A 19,878-nucleotide genomic window follows, 5' to 3' on the forward strand; every position below is an offset into this window, starting at 1 on the left:
TTTAAAACTCTATACATATATGAAACTGTTGAGTTTCTTAGCTACTATACATACATTTAACTCTTATCATGTTGTCAAGAAAAATCTTAATAAAAGCTTTTATTAGATATTTAATATATATAATCGGTTAAAAATTATTTCAGAGAAGAATTTTATTTCATTAATTGAGTAAACATTCACTTGGTATAATTTCATTTTACATAATGGAAATTATGGAAAATAATTTTATCGCTAATCTTTGTCTATGTTATATAAATATATTATATGATCTACTATATCTTTCGTTTTACAATATTGAAAAAATAATGCTAAATCCAACGTCTCTGAAGTCAAGAGTTGTATGAACTTACATTATATATTATTATTACTCTTACGACAGTGTATCTCAAACTTATAGCAAGCTTATTTTTGTCACTGAGTCGGTCATAATATTCGTCAGTTTGTGAGTTCGTGAAACTATTTTCCGTTTGTCAGTTATTAATTGCTTTACTAAAATATTGTTGTTTGTTGTTTAGCACTGACAATGGAAAACAAATGATTGACTGAGCGTCAATATATAATTTTATTGTTTGCTATGAGACATTGCCAAAGATTGAGAAACACTGCTCTAAATGATTTTCAAAACTTCGTACCTAACTTATTGTTGTATTGTATTATTTTAATTAACCTTATAACTCTCTCATATACCGCCTCCTCTCTATATCTCTCGCTCTATAATCTCAATAATATATATTTCTTCAAGCACATATAAAATATATAAATCAAAGACAAACACACTCTCGTTTATATAATTGAATCGTATATTTACGAAGAATCGATGTAGATGTTTTATATTTACTGAAATTAGTTAAAGCAGAAACATGTAGCGATTACAAGACATTCGTCAGTGAAAAACGTCACAAGAGCAAAATAGACCAAAGAGTCTCAAAGTACAATTCAACTAAAATGTAGTTACTCTGAAGAGTATTATTTAAACATCACATACACAACACGACAAAATTATTATAATGCCAACCAATCAAAAGATCACTTGTTTGAAAATATAACAGCATTCGTTTGTGCATCACTTACTTGAAAAGAATGATTCGTAAACCGACAGCGCACCACGCAAAATGCTTCGCAATTTCTGACATATATAACAAAACCAGTAACTATCAAAATGCAAAGCAATAATATTGCATGGAGTTTTTCAGCCAGTGGCAAAGTATTAATCCAAAATCATGCGTACAACATTCAGACAAACAGATGACCAAGCCGAACGGTCAATATATTATTATACAAAAATGTATGCGAACACACCGGAGAACCTAATTTCAAAATGATCAACCGCCCGGTTCAGGTCATCATACTAACAAAATGCAAGCATTGAAAACCGACACACAGAACAAAATAACAACAATAATTGCTTACAACTAAGAGCTTTCTATACCCAGAGGAGAACAAATACCACACGAAAGAAAAATGATAATGAATCGCAGTCGAAACGATTTTCAACACATTATTACTTGCACAACACGACACGACTTCTGTGTTAATATTAAAATTTTGGACTGCTGAAGCAAATTAATAGTAGCTCTCTTTATATATAAAATATATATATTTATATATTTGATTGGTTCTGTATTGAGTGTTGATGACTCGTGGGTAGTTTATATGATATGATGCCTTGGTTTTCTTACTGCTGCTGATCTTGTATTGGAAAAATAATTGAAAGTATAGGATTCTTGCACTATATTATTAGGAAGATACATTGAATAACCCCGGCGAGTTATAAGTGCTTCTTACCGCGGCTAAAATGTACATAAGCTTTTTCAATGACTACATATTTAAGTAATTTCTAACTGACTGTTAGAATTCATCGCACATTAAGATTTGTCGGCTTTGAAAACTGAATATGACTCGAAAAAAGTCCTAGTGGATCAGCTGTTGTGAGTGCAACGTTTTATGAATAAGCCAGTAACTTGCCGGGGAAAATTCGCTTGACCGTCAAAATTCTCACTTTGATAAAGCAAAGTGGCCGGATTGTGAGCCGCCGGACGTGGTTGTTGGGTTTTGTCAAAATGGTGGCTGGAAAGTATCGCGATTCAATCAGAGTGTGTTTGTCTTTGTATGTGCAGGCGTCCCGCCATTGCGGCGAATATGAGAGCGAGAGAAGGGGGGCGCCATATGATCTTAAAACGACCGCCGATTCCTCCGGCGCCATGCCATCTCCAATGGTGATGCACAATCGCCGGCGGTTGAGGAGGCGGAGGAGGCCAAGCAATCGCTGCAGGTGAGTTCCAGGTGTGTATTTGTTCGCTTCATGACACACAGACCACTCACGACACGACAGACCCGCCGTACGATGAAAGAAAGGATCACCATTAAATCTGCGAAAGGATAAGTCTTTTTATTGGAGATTTTTTTAATATTACATGTTACACTTCCCTTTTCATCCATATTATAAACATTAAGTGGTTGCATTGTGTCTTGTATCCAAGATCTACAAAATCCTCGAGGTAAGTGAGGTTTTTGTACTGATTAGTCTTAATATGTGGGTTGTTTTCGTCAATGTTTTAATCGAGAATGAATATTATGTTATTTTTTGTATTTGATTGTTGTCGCAATTCGCCATAAATTTTACATACACAGTTGCGGCCTACGTATTTACACATTGCAAAACAATGTAATAATAGGTATACTTACATATAACTTGTCTTTACCGTCGAAACCATAATGAAACAACACATTTGAAAATTATTATTAGAATTTAATTTTATGCTAAGACAACGAAGAAATAATCTGTCGTATCCAGTGTTGCCAACTGTGGTTGACAAAAACATGCCAGACGGGGTATGAAAAAAAGCTATTTGGCATAAAAAAACGCTAGATTTTGTGAAAATAATATTGCAAGTAAATTTACTTATTCTACCAAGAACGTAGTCAATACCTTTGCTTTCGCATATCGAAAAAAATAGTTAAAAATCGAAAAAATTGTCGATACGTGTAAAAACCACACAATATTTCAACAGCAATATATTTCAAAATTAACAACATATTCTTAACTATATTGTGTCAACGGCATTCAAGTTTCGTTTTATGTTTGAAGACGAGAGCTTCTTTCTTGTTAGTCTGTCTGACATAGAGGATTAAAGAACATACCTTTTAGATGAATAATTATTGTTTAATTATTATTTTATATACGCGGAAATTCGGAGTAATATACAAGAATTGTTTCATCGTGTTTTATTTCTCACTAAAATAGTTATCGACCTATCTGATGGTCAGAAATTCGATGCGCATAATAAAATAAATAAACTAAATATCGAGCGTTTTTTTAACACATTTAAAGTTGTCGTAGGCATCAAAAAACGCTAGTAAAAACGCCACAAGCCAGCAAGCTGCACTGGTCGTACCATTTCGGAATAAGTCAAATTCGGTCATATTAATTGTCCGGTCTGTGAATCGATATAGCTTTATAAATCACCAACAATATTATTTTTGTCGTCCACCTAAATCACAATTACTTACAATGATAAGTAACCGATGAACGCAACTTTTTAAAACTCACATCACGGTCCTCCACTCCGTGATAAGATTGACGTTAATAATTTTGTATAAATAATTATTCTCTTTAAATAAAATTCCGTATCTACCTGTGAATACTCAGCACGCGGATCAAAGTATTTTCTACAACGCTTTGTCGATTTGACATTTTCTAGTTGAAGAAGAGTCATCGCCCCAGCATCAGCAGAGGTCTGCACCTCTGTTGCAGTCGCCCCAGTTCAGCGGGGGACGACCACAGCCTTACAGTGAGTACCCCGCTAAATATCTGTATTAGTTGTATAATTAATTACACCTGCGCATTTATTATATGTACAAGACTGCTATCGGCCGCTAAAAGGGTAGTTTTTCTTATTTTTGTATCGAAGTGTTATAAGTTTTACATTAAGTTTGTTGTAATTTTTACAATAAGTGTAATGTTTTAACAGCACCTCTCTTAGATGTGCTAAATTTTAGAGCGAGATAGGCAGTTTTGACTGTTTAGACATCTAATTAATTTTAACAATTATAATACTCCAATACACACATATGATAAACTACCCTCAATAACCGCCGATAGCGGCCGATAGCAGTCTTGTAAATATAGAATAGATGGGCTGAAATTGTAACGCCGTCTAGCACTAGCAGGCTTGGCGTTTGCTGGATATGATTATTATGACGATCGCCTTGCAGCTTTAAATTGATGGTTCTGTTTTGGAAAATCATTTTTCGCGGAGAATCCAATCTGCAATTTTTTCGAAATAAAAAAATGTTATTCCTGGGATTTGCAAGCCAAACAAAAAAGACACTTTGTTGTATTATTGTTACATTTTTTTAGCGTTTTTTTTATAACGGCTTTATGTCAGAATCTAAAAATTCTCACGTTAATAATATATACAACATACTTACATTCCGTATATCTTTTCTGTTCAATATATATATTCTGTACACTCACTACAGACACTATGTACATTCAAAAAATATGCCAGATAGGGTAAGAAAATAAGCCAGATGGCAGAAAAATTCTAGATTTTCTCTAAACTCGTAAAGTCTCTTGAAACTATTTTGTTTTTTTTTAATATTTTTTAATTATTAATCTTCTTTTAACAAAATAAAGATCGAAAAATAATTTCGGATTGAGTATTGATTGGTTGTATGAGTTAGAGTTAGTAGTTCGTGGTCAGTGTTTATTTACCTTTTGGTGAGTGTACACAGTGCCTGCAGATGCCGAAAGGCGAAACCCGGGTCGCAAAAAACAACTCAAATGGAATAGTACAAAACTTAAATCTATTTGAATATTAAAATATAATTCAAAATTAATGCAGGTAAGAAATTTAGTCACCATTTTGTATGTCACATTTATAATATTATATAAGGTACAGTAGTCCAACATGATAATTTTTATGCAAATCTGGTATAATATTCTGCCTCTATTATGAGAAGTTTAAAGCTGTTTGCGGTATAGAAAAACGCTAGATTTAACGCCATACGTCAGATGCAATATTTGCAAGCTAGATGCCTATTCAAAAACGTTAGATCTGGCAAGAAAAACGCTAAGTTGGCAACGCTGACTATGTATATACTGAAAGATGCATGCAATTCAAAATAACCACAGGCAAAATACTCTAACGTCAATTAAAATTGAAATTTAGCAACCGACGAGAATAATTAAAAGAATATTCAAAATGTGCAGTTTGTATATTTAAGTCAATTACCCGTTTCAAATCTATGCGAGCGGTCCAATTGACGCATCCCAAAGTATTCGCTTCCCACGCACCCCTCCTCTGAATCATAATAATATTTTCTTGAATTTATTAAACGCCAGATTTTAACAGCGTGATGTTAAATGGTCTCTAGATTCGTTTAATTTATTTGCTTTCTTTGTCGCAACACCTGTAATATATCAGCTCGAACAAACAAAAGAACGAAGGATCGTTGCCGCCGGTTTAAATTAAGTATCCAGTCACCAAAGCTAGGCCCGTTTCAGACGGGACAACCGTGTCGCGCCCGATACAATATAGGAACGCACAAGACCTAATGAGTCAATGCATAATTTCGCGTTGTAAATTAGAACATAAAACTGGCTGCGGTTATGAAAACAAGTGTATCGGCGGCTTTAGAATGTAGCGACGGAAAAGTGTACCGGACACGCGTTGACTTATTAAGTCTAGGGCCGTTCATAAACATAATACAAAGATCCCTTTATTCGAATACAAAGGCCTCCTTATTGTATACGAGCGCGACACCGGTGTCCCGTCTGAAACGGGCCTATTTCTCACTACTATATTTATTTTAATTACATTTACACAACATCGGCATCATTTTAACCGACTGAAAATATACTTAAAACCTTATTATTATTCCGCTTGGATATAATATATAAATATAATATACGAGTAAATTGTGAAAATATTTCTACACCCGCTAATTTATTTTTGACATGATGTATCAAGTAATAAATATTAACTGCCACATTTCTGTCAACATTATTGTTGATTCGCTAAATAATACTATTTTTGAACATACATAATTTTGAAAACACTTCTGAGAAAATTTATTATAACCAATTTAAGAATGTTACTTTCTGAAATCTTGTGAATTATTCGTTGAATAAAAATATAGTTAATTAAAAATTATTAGCAAGTTCAAGTAAGTTACAATAAAAAATCTTGGAGTGATCCGTGACGTCGGTTAGTAATTTAAATAATACCTACTTTGATTTAAAATAAAAAAGCCGATCACCAATAGTAACTCAATTTGGAAAGCGCTTCAGAGAGTATTAAGAGCCATTAGTTAAAAATTGTCGCAATTAAGTATGGCGCCTATAGCATAGTGGTATATGTGCATCGGCGCGAAACCCGAGAGATGCAGGTTCGATATCTTCTGGGTGACTTACTCTTTTCAAAAACGTTTTTTTTCTGTTGGTTATAATATATTTTTTCTCAGAAATGTTTTCAAAATGATGTATGTTCAATAATTAGATTCATAAATCTTGTGAATTATTCGTTGAATAGAAAAAAAATAGTTAATTATAATAACTATTTTTATATCATAAGATAAACAAATCAATTTCCATAGCTAAATTTCAATATGGATTGGTAGGTATTGGTTAATAAGCGTGTGAGCGAAATGCATATAAGTACGTAAAAAGCGATTGATGTGCAGTTCGCATGAGAAGGATGCAATGTGGGTATTCGTTCTATTTATGCGATCGCGCAACATTCACGCAAACTCTTTCGCATGCAAATTTACGTACGTTAGAGAGAGACAGCTTATTGTTAGCTGTGTTACATTTGACAGACATAGCGAGTGTGCGCGCTGCATTACAGATAGACAGATCATTCAAGATAAATATACAATGTACTTAATATGTTTTTTTGAATATTTATGAATATTGTGCTGGAAAATCAGGCGTATACACAGAACAGATAATAAATAGAATTCCGATAGACGGCTATATATCTACCAATACAGTAATTTTTCACGCAGGGTTTTGAACGTGTGACTGTCCAACGAAAATGAATTATAGACGTGCGATACTATGTGTAAAACACCAATATTAATTGAGCGTCAATGCATAAACCGAGAGCAGTTGTCAGTATTCGACGTATGACGTATTCTTGACACGTGTTTAAATTTATCCCGTATACTCACTCGATATCGGTTGCCTGCTTCTCCTTACCCGTTAGGTATTTCAGTTACCATCATTTCTGAGTTCCCTGAATATAACTATACAATGTACTTTATATGTTTTTTTGAATATTTATGAATGTTGTGTTATGATATTATGCTGGGAAATCAGGCGTATACAATTATGAAATGCAAATGCAAATTATTATTATTGTAGGATATTACACAGGGTGTTAGTTTTTGTTAAATTACTTGTTATGACAACAAGGTTTTTCATTGGGTGTATTTATACGTTATTTCTACAAAAACATGACCTGTACGCATTAGAATGCTCGAATTCATCAAATCGAATAAAAATCAGCAGAAATACTTTGCCAAAGCGGTTATTTGCACGAATTAAAAAAAACGATAAGCCGGGTGTGGCTAGTAGGCTCAGAACTTGTAGAGTTATTCCAGTTTGCACAAGAGCGGGCCCCCTGGAGCAAAAGTTTGGCATTATTTCACAAGTGTTATTGCATTGCTAATGTCAGTGTCTACTCCTAGTCACAAGTCGTAAGTGGTATTGCCAAGGTTCGCTCCGCCCCGTGATTGATGATGCCTCAATGTCCCGACTCCCTTCTCACCTCTCATTCACCTCTCGCTACTTCGTACTCGCATTCCAACAAACTGTTTATTATTTTAAATCTTGTGCCATAACATTGGCGTCCTAATATTTAAGATAAATGGTATGTCAGTGTATGAACTAATTTATTAATTTTATTCATATACATTTAAATTTGATACCGTCCTCCATTCCATGGCGCAGCAAGTACCAAATGTTTTTTTTTTTTTTTTTTGAATTATTAATAACCATGTCCTTGCTTTTTCGTACAAGGTGGTTGTTAGTCATTTTTAACAATCACAAACACAAGGCTTTGAGAAAAACACATAAATATTGTGTCAAACCCAGAACTATCGGGTGGAAGGCCAGCGACTTACGCACTGCACAACGAGAGCCGCCTTGTACCAAGTGGATTACTTAGGTATAAAGAAAACGTTGTCTAAAAGTTTTTGTATGTGACTTTAGTTGGCAAAAAACCCCTTGTTTGGGGCATATAGACACCACACGGCTTCTCTAAGAGTCCATGTCCTTATTTCTTCTTACGAAGTAATGTTAGCAACCAGTAGCTCAACCGTATACACTCTGGTATTTAGCGGCCTTCCAGGACGCTGGGATCCGTTGGCTTGAAGAATAAGTCAGGTTGAAATTCTTTTGAGGCACCCAGAGCACGTGGTAGAGCTAGCTCCAACGACGTCCACTCTCAGCATAATGTGAGGTTGCTCGGTTCACCTTCATATTTCCTCGTTGCTCCTAAAGTTATACAAGCGCACACCTAATATCTGTCACAATCTCGAAGCTTAGTATACGCATGCTCTGAACCTTCGTAAGTTGCCATGACTCGCTACCGTAAAGCAACACCATCAGAATGCAAACGTCATTTAGTTTGCATAGCGTTGATTTTTAAACCGACGCGAGACGAATTGTTATGCAGCATGTCGGTTGTAACTTTAATACCCTCGATTGAGTTCTTCGATAGGACAACGTGATCGTCGTACACCATGTCGCACAGCTTCACCGTAGGGGTGACATCTATACGTCGGTCAGGTGGTATTGACTTTTGTAGTATGAAGTCAAAGAGGGTGATGAAAATAAACGGAGCAAGAATACGACCCTGCCTGACTCCGGTTGTGATCCCGAACCATTCCGTAACAGTGTCTTCACAGCATTCGCTATTCTCATGCAGGATTTGATCCTGTATGTTTCCAGTATCCTCAGAGAGGAGCAGTGCGGACAGTTGGAGGCCTTCTCGTAATCCACAAAGTAGCAGACCAACGGACTGTTTAGTTTATTGCTCTGCCGGAGAAGACATTATATATTATATTATATAAATCTTCACAGGATCTACAATCGATACGGTGTGGATCTTGGCGCCTCCAAAAACGTTCCCGTTCTTTGCTTATCTTTTTTATATTGTAGAGTACGATGTACGATATAATAATAATTACGTATCTATTATAATTGTTATGGTATTTACCGACGATTGTTTGGTCCGCCACTGCATTCGAGATGCATATAAATGTAATAGCAATTCTGCTGTGTCGTTTTTCAATTAGTATGACTGACAATATTATTCGTATTTCCTTGAAAATATTTATTTATATAGCGTTTGCCAGCCACATTGTAGCTTTTCTACATTTTTGACTGGCATCCACTAGCTCAGTGATACGAAGGTAGCGCCTCGCGAGCCACATGTGGCACTTTGCCTATTTTTGGTGACTAAGAAAATAGTGCTATGTGAAAATACCTTCATAAAACCATGTAGGGAGTTTTCTGAAACTGAAATTTTGTTGTCTATCACCTGCCGCTTGCCGTTGCAACATCGCTTGCTTAATGTCGTAGGTGTCATGTAAAATATAATTATGAGGAAGTCAACATATTAAATACTAGATTATCTTGCCAATTGAAAACTACACAAACCTGAGGAAATGAAGACAACGATACGTTTTTATTTATTTTGGAAGTACCAGTAGGCACTGCATTCTAAATACATTCTCATCGATGAACACAATTAAAAATAATTACAAGATAAAAATAACTTTTTATATACAACGTTTTTAAATTTTCTGTTGAATCATATAAACTTGACTTGACTAGCTTAAACGATCAAAAAAAATTGTATTTGATAGAAATAATACTGAAATGTCATTTTGACACTCATATTGATTTCCATAGTAACGCACATATGTAATAATAATTTAGTTGTTAGGACCTAGCAACCAATAATAGTGGATTGGATTACGGATTTCTTCCGAAATAATTTCCATGCATAACAGAATTAACTGAAAATGAATTTAATTCTACTTAAAAATGGCTAAAAGTATTAAAAAATGCATTGGCATCGTGTTCTGACATATTCTAAAAGTTTCAAATGTCTAGCTGGTCGGGAAGTTGGTTAAAAATCGATTGCAAGATTTGTACCGGACAAATAAGAATACGACCTAAGAAAACGTTGTAAAATAAGTAAGTTTTCTCACTGGACGACTGTAATTTTACACGTGTCCGGAAACTTGTACGTATGCAGTTCGCCGTATCATACTTCACCGTTTAATGTTGTATCGGTAATATATGGCCGTACATTAAAGACCGTCCAACTTCTTTGGGTCGTATAGTACTGTCATAAAATTTATGTCTAAATAAAACACGGTTCTTGTCGGTTTACACTTTACAGGAAGCCAGCAGCAAACAATTTTTTAAAATAGCCGATATACTGGATTATCTGTTAGGTTAGATTAGGTTAGGATCTCATTCTTGAATTCATGAATTTTGCCAAAATCAGCCATGAAAATTGAATGTTCATATTGAATCTAATAAAATTGGGGACGGTATAGTATACGGTGACACGGTCATCTCTTTCCGATAAGAAAGCTCACGGCGAACTGTGCCACGGCGAAATGTTTTACTTACAATCGACATGTAACCAATTTATATTATGTTATATGCAGAAATATGTGCCCTAAACTTCGACAAAACCATCCCTTCCCTGGTGACGATATAGTTGGCTTATCAAACGCATTTCATCGGTCACTTAATTTGATCACAGCAACGATATAGGTATGACCAACCCAAATATCCTCAAACTCAAAAATGGATGGTTACTAACGCAATACAGTATTATTTATATGTCTATTGTATATTAAACGTAAAACCTGATGAATTCCAATAGTGAATAAAGGATTAAGTATAATAATTAATTATACACGTTTGTAATATCATATGTTTCTCGCCTACGACGAAAATCCCAAATTATTGTCCATTATTAATTTATCTACATACAACACCTATTCGGCTCTTGCAACACAATATGCAATAATAATTACCAATCATAATAATGATGTTATGTTTTCTATTTTAAAACGCTTACGCTGTGAACATTTTAAGCCATGCGTAATCTCTTCGAATTTATTTTCCTGTTTTTTTTTAATTCAACATTTCCTGTCGTAATCAAAAGCGACCGACGTCGTGTCTCTTTAAAAAGTGAAAAATAGTTTTCCGCTCCTGTTAGTTCCTAATTTCTTGTTTAGTCTAATTATAATTATTATGTATACTAGTATTGAAAATGATATGGTTACATGACAGCACTTCTACGAAGAAAAATTAGCAGAAATCAGGCAAATTCACGAAATCATTGGCAAACAATTAATATTGATGCCCTATAGCAGGGGTTTACAAACTATGCCCCGCCGAACACTGCAGTGTTCCGCAAATTTATCAGAAGAGTACCCCACAGTTTGTTAAAACAAGCTACGAGTATTATTGTTTAACTTTTGTTTACTAGGTGTCCGACATATTTATGCGAAGCAGGATATAAGAATTCAAGGACCCAAAATCAGCGATGATATTAAGATCTTCATTCACTCATATTTTTATGCGTTATGTTTTAAAAATAATTACGAAATAATCAATTAAGTTAGTATTATTTTTTATCATTAAATCTATCGTTGATCGTATGTATTTACCTGCCCCACAAAATAAACAAGATGTTCCGTTAAAATTTCAGGATTGTTTCTATCACAGGAAAAGTTTGGTTAAAAACAGTGTTCCGTTTAGAATATACCACAAAAGATATTAATTTGAATTACATAATAAACACTATACTACTTACTTATTTTATGGCAATTTTCAATAAAGAAAATCATATTACAATGTAAGTTCTGGAAGAATTCAAAACGATTTAATGATAAAAAAGTGTCTACTCATCGTAATTATTATCAAGTGTATATTTCGAGTTAATTTTCAATTATTGTCGTTTTTCCAAATAAATGCTACTTACATTTTTTGTTTTTAAATTCGTACAGATTGCCGCTTCGATAAAATACTGACACAAATGGAAATTCCATTCAACTAGAATGCTTTTCTGTCATTTGTGAATAGATCTGAATTTCCAATGGTTTCTTACATACTAATAGACAAATAATGTAACTATCATAAAAAATGTTTATTTGTTATTTATTTTTTTGAATAGATATACTTGGTCTATAAAATAAACATAAATACAATATACATACGATATCTACATACCCTCGCGTGAAATATCAATTTGCGTTCTTATAAAAAAAAATTACAGATCCATAATACTTGAAATTATAAATTGGTGTCTTATTTTATAACAGTTTCATTATTAACCAATTACTGCTATTTCAGTTGAGATATAAATGATATATTTTCTGTTATGTGCCAAGAACTGTCACAACATCCCTGCAATTATTTCGGACATTTTCCCGTACATTTCCTGGGAAATGTCACCGCACTAGTTACTAATATGAGTATCCAGTAACACTGTAACTCAGAAAATGTAAATTATCATTAATATACATTATTAAACTGCTTTCTCACATAAGAGACTTGAAAATATAAACTGCTGGGTATATAGAAAGAATGTAAGGTAGGTAGAATGATGTCAGATTCTTGTGACAGTACAGGTGACTCATTTAGGTTTTGGTGTCGTTAGTTTCAAATGCCACTAATACCATTTCAAAGTGATTTCGTCGTGGCCACAATGCCCGAAGAATCAGTAAGTTCTTCCTCTACTTAATACACAAGATGACAGGGGGATTTCTTTTTAAAATTATTCTACTATCTTCTCGATGTCATCCGCTTTTCGTTAAGTGAATTATGCAATTGTAAAATGGTCCTACCTATTGATAAGCCGTGAATATTTTTTTATGAAATGGAACGCTTCAGTGGTTTTCAAACTTTACATCTCGTGGCGCCCTATAATATCAAATAGTGGGATAGGTGAACGTGCTCTCAAATCATAGAATCAAAATACATACACCCCTCTCTTGAAATTATTTGTACTTCTCCGTATTATTATATTCCTGTATTTCTGAGACCTGTTGCAATAGCATTTCAAACACGGTTTTTTATTGTAAGAATATGAAACATTGGAGGTAAAAAACTCGTGCAACAAAACAATAGGATCTAACATTGTGATCCTGCAGCAACTCTTTTTTTCTAACAGCCACTGGTAGCTGCGCCGCACAGTTTGAATACCTCTGTTTTAGGTTTACCCATATAATCGTGTTCCAGTCATTTTGTGGCCGAGATTATATTAATTATTAGATTCGAAATTGTGCGTGCAATGTCCACATTGTGAGTTTTGTCATGGGTGATATATGACATTGTGCCTGCCGACACAGTGTCGGAAATCTTCTCGTGATTTACTGCAAATAAAGCCACTGTCTTGTTCGCCTGTATTCGCGGTTTCTGAATAATACACAAAATCACCAATTTATTCTCATGTGTGCCATGCACTAGATGACTAAATCAGATCGCGCTGTAAAAAAAACTCATTTTTTATTTATTTTTTCATGAATTTCCACGTTTTATTTATATTCTCTCCACGTATGCATACGCCCTACACATTCGTACATTACACAGGTACCTAAATTATTTGTTCATATTATTTATTGATTCTTATTACAATAAATAGATTTTAAATTTGACCATTTTGTCATGCTTTTGGGATAAGGTGTAGGTACCAGCATACCGCGATGTTTAGATTGATTTAAGTGGCTACCTGTTTATATCAAAAAGTGTCTTCATACCTATTATTCAAGTAGGATAGCAATTATTTCGATATTATGAAGCTCACATCAATCGCATTTTCATGTGCCATGATTTCTTACGAGGATCAAGCTTTGTAATTTTGGGATCATGCTCGATTTCCTAATTTCGCTGTTTTTGTAAAATAAAAAATAGCGTATGTTCGTGAACTATAAAATATATAACTGAAAGAGAGTGACAAGTTTATAAGTAAAAAAAATAACAATTATGTTCATATTGCAGTTTAACTCCTAACTTCTTATTTATAGCAAAATAAGGATTTGTTATATATTATTTTTGCGACCTACCTATATAAAATTTAGCAGACATTAATAAGACAAATAAGCATAATACCACGTTTACACGTGTATGGATTTACTGCTGACAGTACGTATTATCTTGCAAAGAAGCTTCAGAATTTTCCCGCAATAATTGCTGCGCATGCGCAGTAGAACGTTGGTGGCGAACCTGTCGGAAGAAATACGAATTACACCTCAAAGAATATTTTGACGTTTACTGATTATTTATGAATCTGTCAAATAGCTCCATACAATGACAACGTCACGTCGCGTTTACGCTTAAAGAATGAGAATGAGAATGGAGAGAAAGTAATCACTTTTACGTGAAAACAATTATTATCGCGATAGTTTAAAATATACCTACACTATTGGTGAAAGTAAATCCATGCACGTGTATAGGCGCTATAATTTTCGTATGTACGGGTACTCAATTATGATAATAAAAAAATCATATGAATATTGTATGGATTAACATTGTTTAGTACCTCTGTATTTTAGTGACAATATGGTAATCTGTACTCAGGATCGAAATCGAGAATACTAATTGCAATTCTTAGTATCTACTTCGTCGGTGATTCCTATTGCATATCACCTGAACAGAAAAATTAATTGGGTTTGCTATAATATATTACGCTACATATATTATCTCAAACTCGTTCATCAATAAGTGTGTATAATATGAACGGTTTTTAGGCGTTGTTGTCTCTAATTCGGTCCCCATATTATATTAAAAGTAATTTGAAATTAATGACGGGTTATTTTTTCTGAATAACATTGTATCTGTGTGAGTTTTTCTCCCCTGGCGTTGTGTCATATTGTTGTTATCTCTTCCTCTCACATTGCCATAAACGTTATTCTTAGAAACAATTGTCAGAGATCGTCAAATTTAATGTTACGAGGCCGCATCGCACGCTTCCTTTGTTCCGCGCCAGATGTCTCAATTTCATCGTTTCTTTTTATTATTCTCTTTTATTATATTGTACATACGTAATAATGATCTTTGTAGGCAGATATGATTTTGTTAAAGCCTGTAAAAAATAAAGATTTACAATGTCGCTCTACCTGAGTGTTCTTTGAAGTAATTTAATGGGCTTTCATGGAACAGTGGATTAGAAGTCTAAGTAGGTCGGCACTGCGCACATACAATACGTAGAGTAGATGGTATAGCAGTAAACAGAGGAAAATTCTATGGGAGGGTTTCAGGATTGATTGAATTAGGGGAAAGCGACCCTTGAATAAAATTAATCGTCTTCCCATAAATCTTGCCTTATAAAAAGGCATTCGTAGCAGTTTTATCATTGCACACAAGTAGTACCTCAGTAGTAAGTAGTACATTTACCTGGTATATTTTTTTTTACATTGGAATCAACATAATTACATTACATACATAATTTTGAAAAACACTTTTAAAAAAAAAAATATATATTATAACCAATAGAAAAAATCTTTTTTGAAACAATTAAGCCACCCCGGCAGGGAATCGAACCATGCATCTCCCGGGTTTACGCCCCCCATCCGCGCATTACCTCTATGCTATGCGGTGACATACTAATTGCGACAAACTCATCAGCGCTCTTCTAAATCAAATATTAGCAAGTTCAAGTAAGTTACATCATAACAAAATATTGGAGAAATCCACGACGTCGGTTAGTAATTGAAGTAATAGGTATCTACTTTGATTCAATAAACAAAAATCGATTGCCAAAGTAGCTTGATTTAGAAGAGCGCTGATGAGTGGGTATTAAAAGTGGCCAATAGTTAAAATTTGTCGCAATTAGTATGTCACCGCGTAGCATAGAGGTAATGCGCGGAAAACTCGGAAGATGCAGGGTTCGATTCCCTGCTGGGGTGGCTTACTTTTTTAAAAAAGATTTTTTCTATTGGTTATAATATATTTTCTCAGAAAGTGTTTTTCAAAATTATGTATGTTCAATAATTAGAATGGTACATTCTTAAATCTTGTGAATTATTCGTTGAATAAAAGAAATAGTCAATTATAATCACATGAACAAAATTTAATGAATATATTGTCAGTAGTGCTTTATCATACTAATTATGTTTATTACGTAACATTTATCAATTAGTATGAGCCAGTAGCGAAGAGTGTGGCTAGGCTGTTAATTTCCGCTATAAATAGTGCACATTACACTTTGTTAGTCATACGTACAGTTTTGGTATATTTTGGGCAATACGACAAAATTGTGCACACTTTTTCATTCACACTTATTTGTTTTCGTTGGATAGAATACAATATTACACGAATTTTTGGTTAATTCTTTGAAATTCATTAAGACCTGCCTAAACCAAACTATAATAGATAAAAAATATTGTTCTATCTATAAAAAGTTAAATATGATTTAATTGCATAATTTTAGATATTTTATAGATAGACGAGTATTTTTTGACTTATTATCTATTATGGCTTGGTTGTCGCAGGGTTTAATTGAATTTTAAAAGCTAAACAACACTATATCTAAATTGTAGTCTTATTTCAATGAAAACAATTACGTATGACTGACAAAGTTTAGTCTGCACCATTTATGGCGGATTTTAATAGCCTACCTCCACCCTTCGCCACTGGTATGAGCTATAGATCGACTAATTAGAGTAGGTGCAGTAAATAATAGGTCAACCGAGATAAACACGTAAGTAAGTTACCACTGTAGACCAGCCCTTATTTAATTTCGTATTAAAAATCCCCCCCCCCCCCAGTGGCTCGTGCCTATTGCTTATTCTGGTGGGTTTGAAGATAAGGCATTTGTGCAGCTCGAATCGAACATATTTTCTTAGGAAATACTTAGTGAAACTTGTTGAACTTTGCAAGCATGCCATCTTCCCTTAACCCTTCAGATCGTAATCTCGTGATGCGAAATTCAATTAATGATCGATTTTCGGTCGAATTTGTAAATTATTTACTCGTTTCCGAGCGGATTTAATGAGTCCGCGCCCGTCGGTGGCTTTGCGGGATATCTCTGCTCGAGTTGCCAGTTATCGACAACTTTTGTGCCACCGATAAACGTGGATATCATACTTTATCCTTTATTCACTATTGGGACTATATAGAGTTATAGACATACAAATACTGTATTGTGTTAGTAACTATGCATTTTTTGAGTTTGATTATATTTCGGCTGGTCATACATCATTGTTAGCTGTGATCAAATTAAGTGACCAATGAAATGCGTTCGATAAGTCAACTATAACGTCATTAGCGTTGGTTTTGCCGAAGCTTAGTGCCCACGCGCACAACAAAATATAATCAACACAAAACATAATATATTTCTGAATATAACATAAATTGATTACATGTAAATTATACGTAAAATAATTCACCGTGAGCTTTCTTGTCGGAAAGAGATGACCGTATACTATACGGTCTCCAATTTTATTAGATTCAATATGAACATTAATTCAATTTTCATTTGTCAAAATTGAAGAATGAAAACCTATCCTAACAAATAATCCAACATATCGGCTATTTTCAAAATGTGTTTGCTGCTGGCTTCCTGTACAGTGTAAACTGACAAGGTCCGTGTTTTATGTAGACATGAATTTTATGTCAGTACTATACGACACAAAGAGGTTGGTCTTTAATATACGGCTATATATTTCCGATACAACATTTCACAGTGAAGTGTGATACGGCGAATTGCATACGTATAAATTTCCGAATACGACATAAATTAAGTTATATTTTGCATTGCTAGGTATCAAATTTGTTAATTTCAGAACGAATATACCCAATTGCGTTTAATGTAACCGTGTCTACGAATCGAATGAATAAAATGATTTATAATAGGGCCAAAGGGGCATCAGGCACACAACATAAATTGAAAAAAATCCACGAGGAATAATGGATTTCAATGAATCGATAGCTCTATTTAAGTACCTATGTATATATATAGTACTTGAAAAATGGCGTAGGTGTGTTAATTTGGGTTTAGGACGATTTGGCGCCGGGACAACTGGACGCCACGCAATTCGAAATTATATGGACGTTCGGTACCTGCTTACATACTTTTAAAAACAAAATTTAATATTATTATTTATATTTACTATATTATAATTGTGCTTTAATAGTTGGTGAGAATTTAAATATGCACACGTAAATAATAATTTAATCGTGCATATGTTTAAGTTCCAACGAAAAAAGAGTTTTTTATTGTATACAAAGCCTTATGCATAGTAATTCTCAATCCACAATAAAAAAACATTATGTTAAGAGTAGAATGAATTAAAACTACTAAGTAGTAGATAGAAACTGATTAAAATTCCTCGTCTACATTCTGTATACGTGTCTACTACAGTGCGGCGTCCAATTGTCCTGGCGTCCTGTTGTCCCATTCCCGTTAATTTGTAGAAACTATATACCTAATTCTAAGTAAACACCTTCCAAAACCTGGCCAAAATCGATTAATTAACTTTACGTTCCCTAATGCCGGGTCCACACTGGCAACATGTCGCGCGACAACCTCGTTAAATTTTACGATAAGTATGATAATTATCGTAAAATTTCTTAAGCAAGAGGTTGTCGCGCGACATGTTGCCAGTGTGGACCCGGCATAATGTTGATAAGAGTCTGCAATCTTAATGATTAATTTTGATAAAAATAATATTTTGGTGTTATTTATTTATTAAATGACTTTGAAATCAAATTATTTTATGAGTTAATTTGGCCGTGATCCTCGCGAGAAAATACTCAATAATCTCAGAAACGACATTCTTATTACAAAAGTGCCTTTCCACTTCATAGTTCAGTATCACTGTGAAATAGCGTGAACATTGGAATAAGGTCGCTACTTTGGCATCGCGAACTTTGTATGTTTGCTCCTCAGATTCTCTCCATGATACCAAATTATGTTGGTTCCTTCTCGTGGGGGGGTACCTTCGTATTTAAGTAAGTGTATGGGCGTACGACGCTATCATTCATATTCAAGAGGGTCGGCCGCGTTGGTGTTCTTTGACCCCGGGCGGTGGTTTAGGGTTGCTTTCTAATTAGCTTCCGAATGAGCTGCTACCACTAAAATAATAACAGGCGTTTTTAATTAGATTTATAAACACCGGCAATGGAAAACCTCTTACGAAATTTGATACAATCAAGTCAAATTATCTAACATCTGCGCGCCCACGTCTGCCTCATCTCACTAATACGATGACAATGAGACAGCGGCGAAGGGTGGAGGTAGGCTGTTAAGATCCGATATAAATAGTGCATACTAAACTTTGTCAATTATACGTATTTGTTTTCACTGAACCAACACTACAATTCACAGATGATATCGGTTAGTTTTTAAAATTCAATTAAACCCTGCGAAAACCAAGCCATAATAGATAATAGTAAAAAAATACTTGTCTATCTATAAAATATCTATAATTATGACATTACATCATACATAATTGATATTTTATAGATATAATAATATTTTTTATATATTATGGCTTGGTTTAAGCAGCAATTTTAAAAAACTGACCAACAACATGACGTGTAATAATATGTATTCTTAATTCAACGAAAACAAATAAGTATGAATGAAAAAGTGTGCACAATTTTGTGGGATCCCCCAAATCATACCAAAACTATTATGGTTTGGTTTAGGCAGGGTTTAATTGATCATTTTTTTTGATTATATCTTAGTTTAATAAAAACAAATACGTATGACTGACAAAGTTTAATGTGCACTGGTTATGTCAGATCTTAACAGCCTACCTCCACCCTTCGCCGCTGCATTGAGGTACTAAATTATGATTGAATAAATCATATTGTTATTTAGATATTTTTTG

General features: G+C 34.0%; 1 protein-coding gene across 2 annotated transcripts in view; it reads left to right on the forward strand.

Moving 5' to 3' along the window:
- LOC147066763 (heterogeneous nuclear ribonucleoprotein L-like) overlaps window positions 1-19,878 on the forward strand; it is a 651,714-nt gene that overhangs the window by 618,218 nt on the left and 13,618 nt on the right. For both annotated transcript variants that reach the window (XM_085954180.1, XM_085954181.1), the window contains exon 6: window positions 3,702-3,791. In XM_085954180.1, the coding sequence (XP_085810306.1) occupies window positions 3,702-3,791 (90 nt within the window). The remainder of the gene's footprint in view (window positions 1-3,701; window positions 3,792-19,878) is intronic.

This window comes from Rhyacophila brunnea, unplaced genomic scaffold (assembly GCF_057557595.1).
Source record: "Rhyacophila brunnea isolate RB1 unplaced genomic scaffold, BYU_Rbru_1.0 scaffold_4, whole genome shotgun sequence".
NCBI classification, from domain to species: Eukaryota; Metazoa; Arthropoda; class Insecta; order Trichoptera; family Rhyacophilidae; genus Rhyacophila; species Rhyacophila brunnea.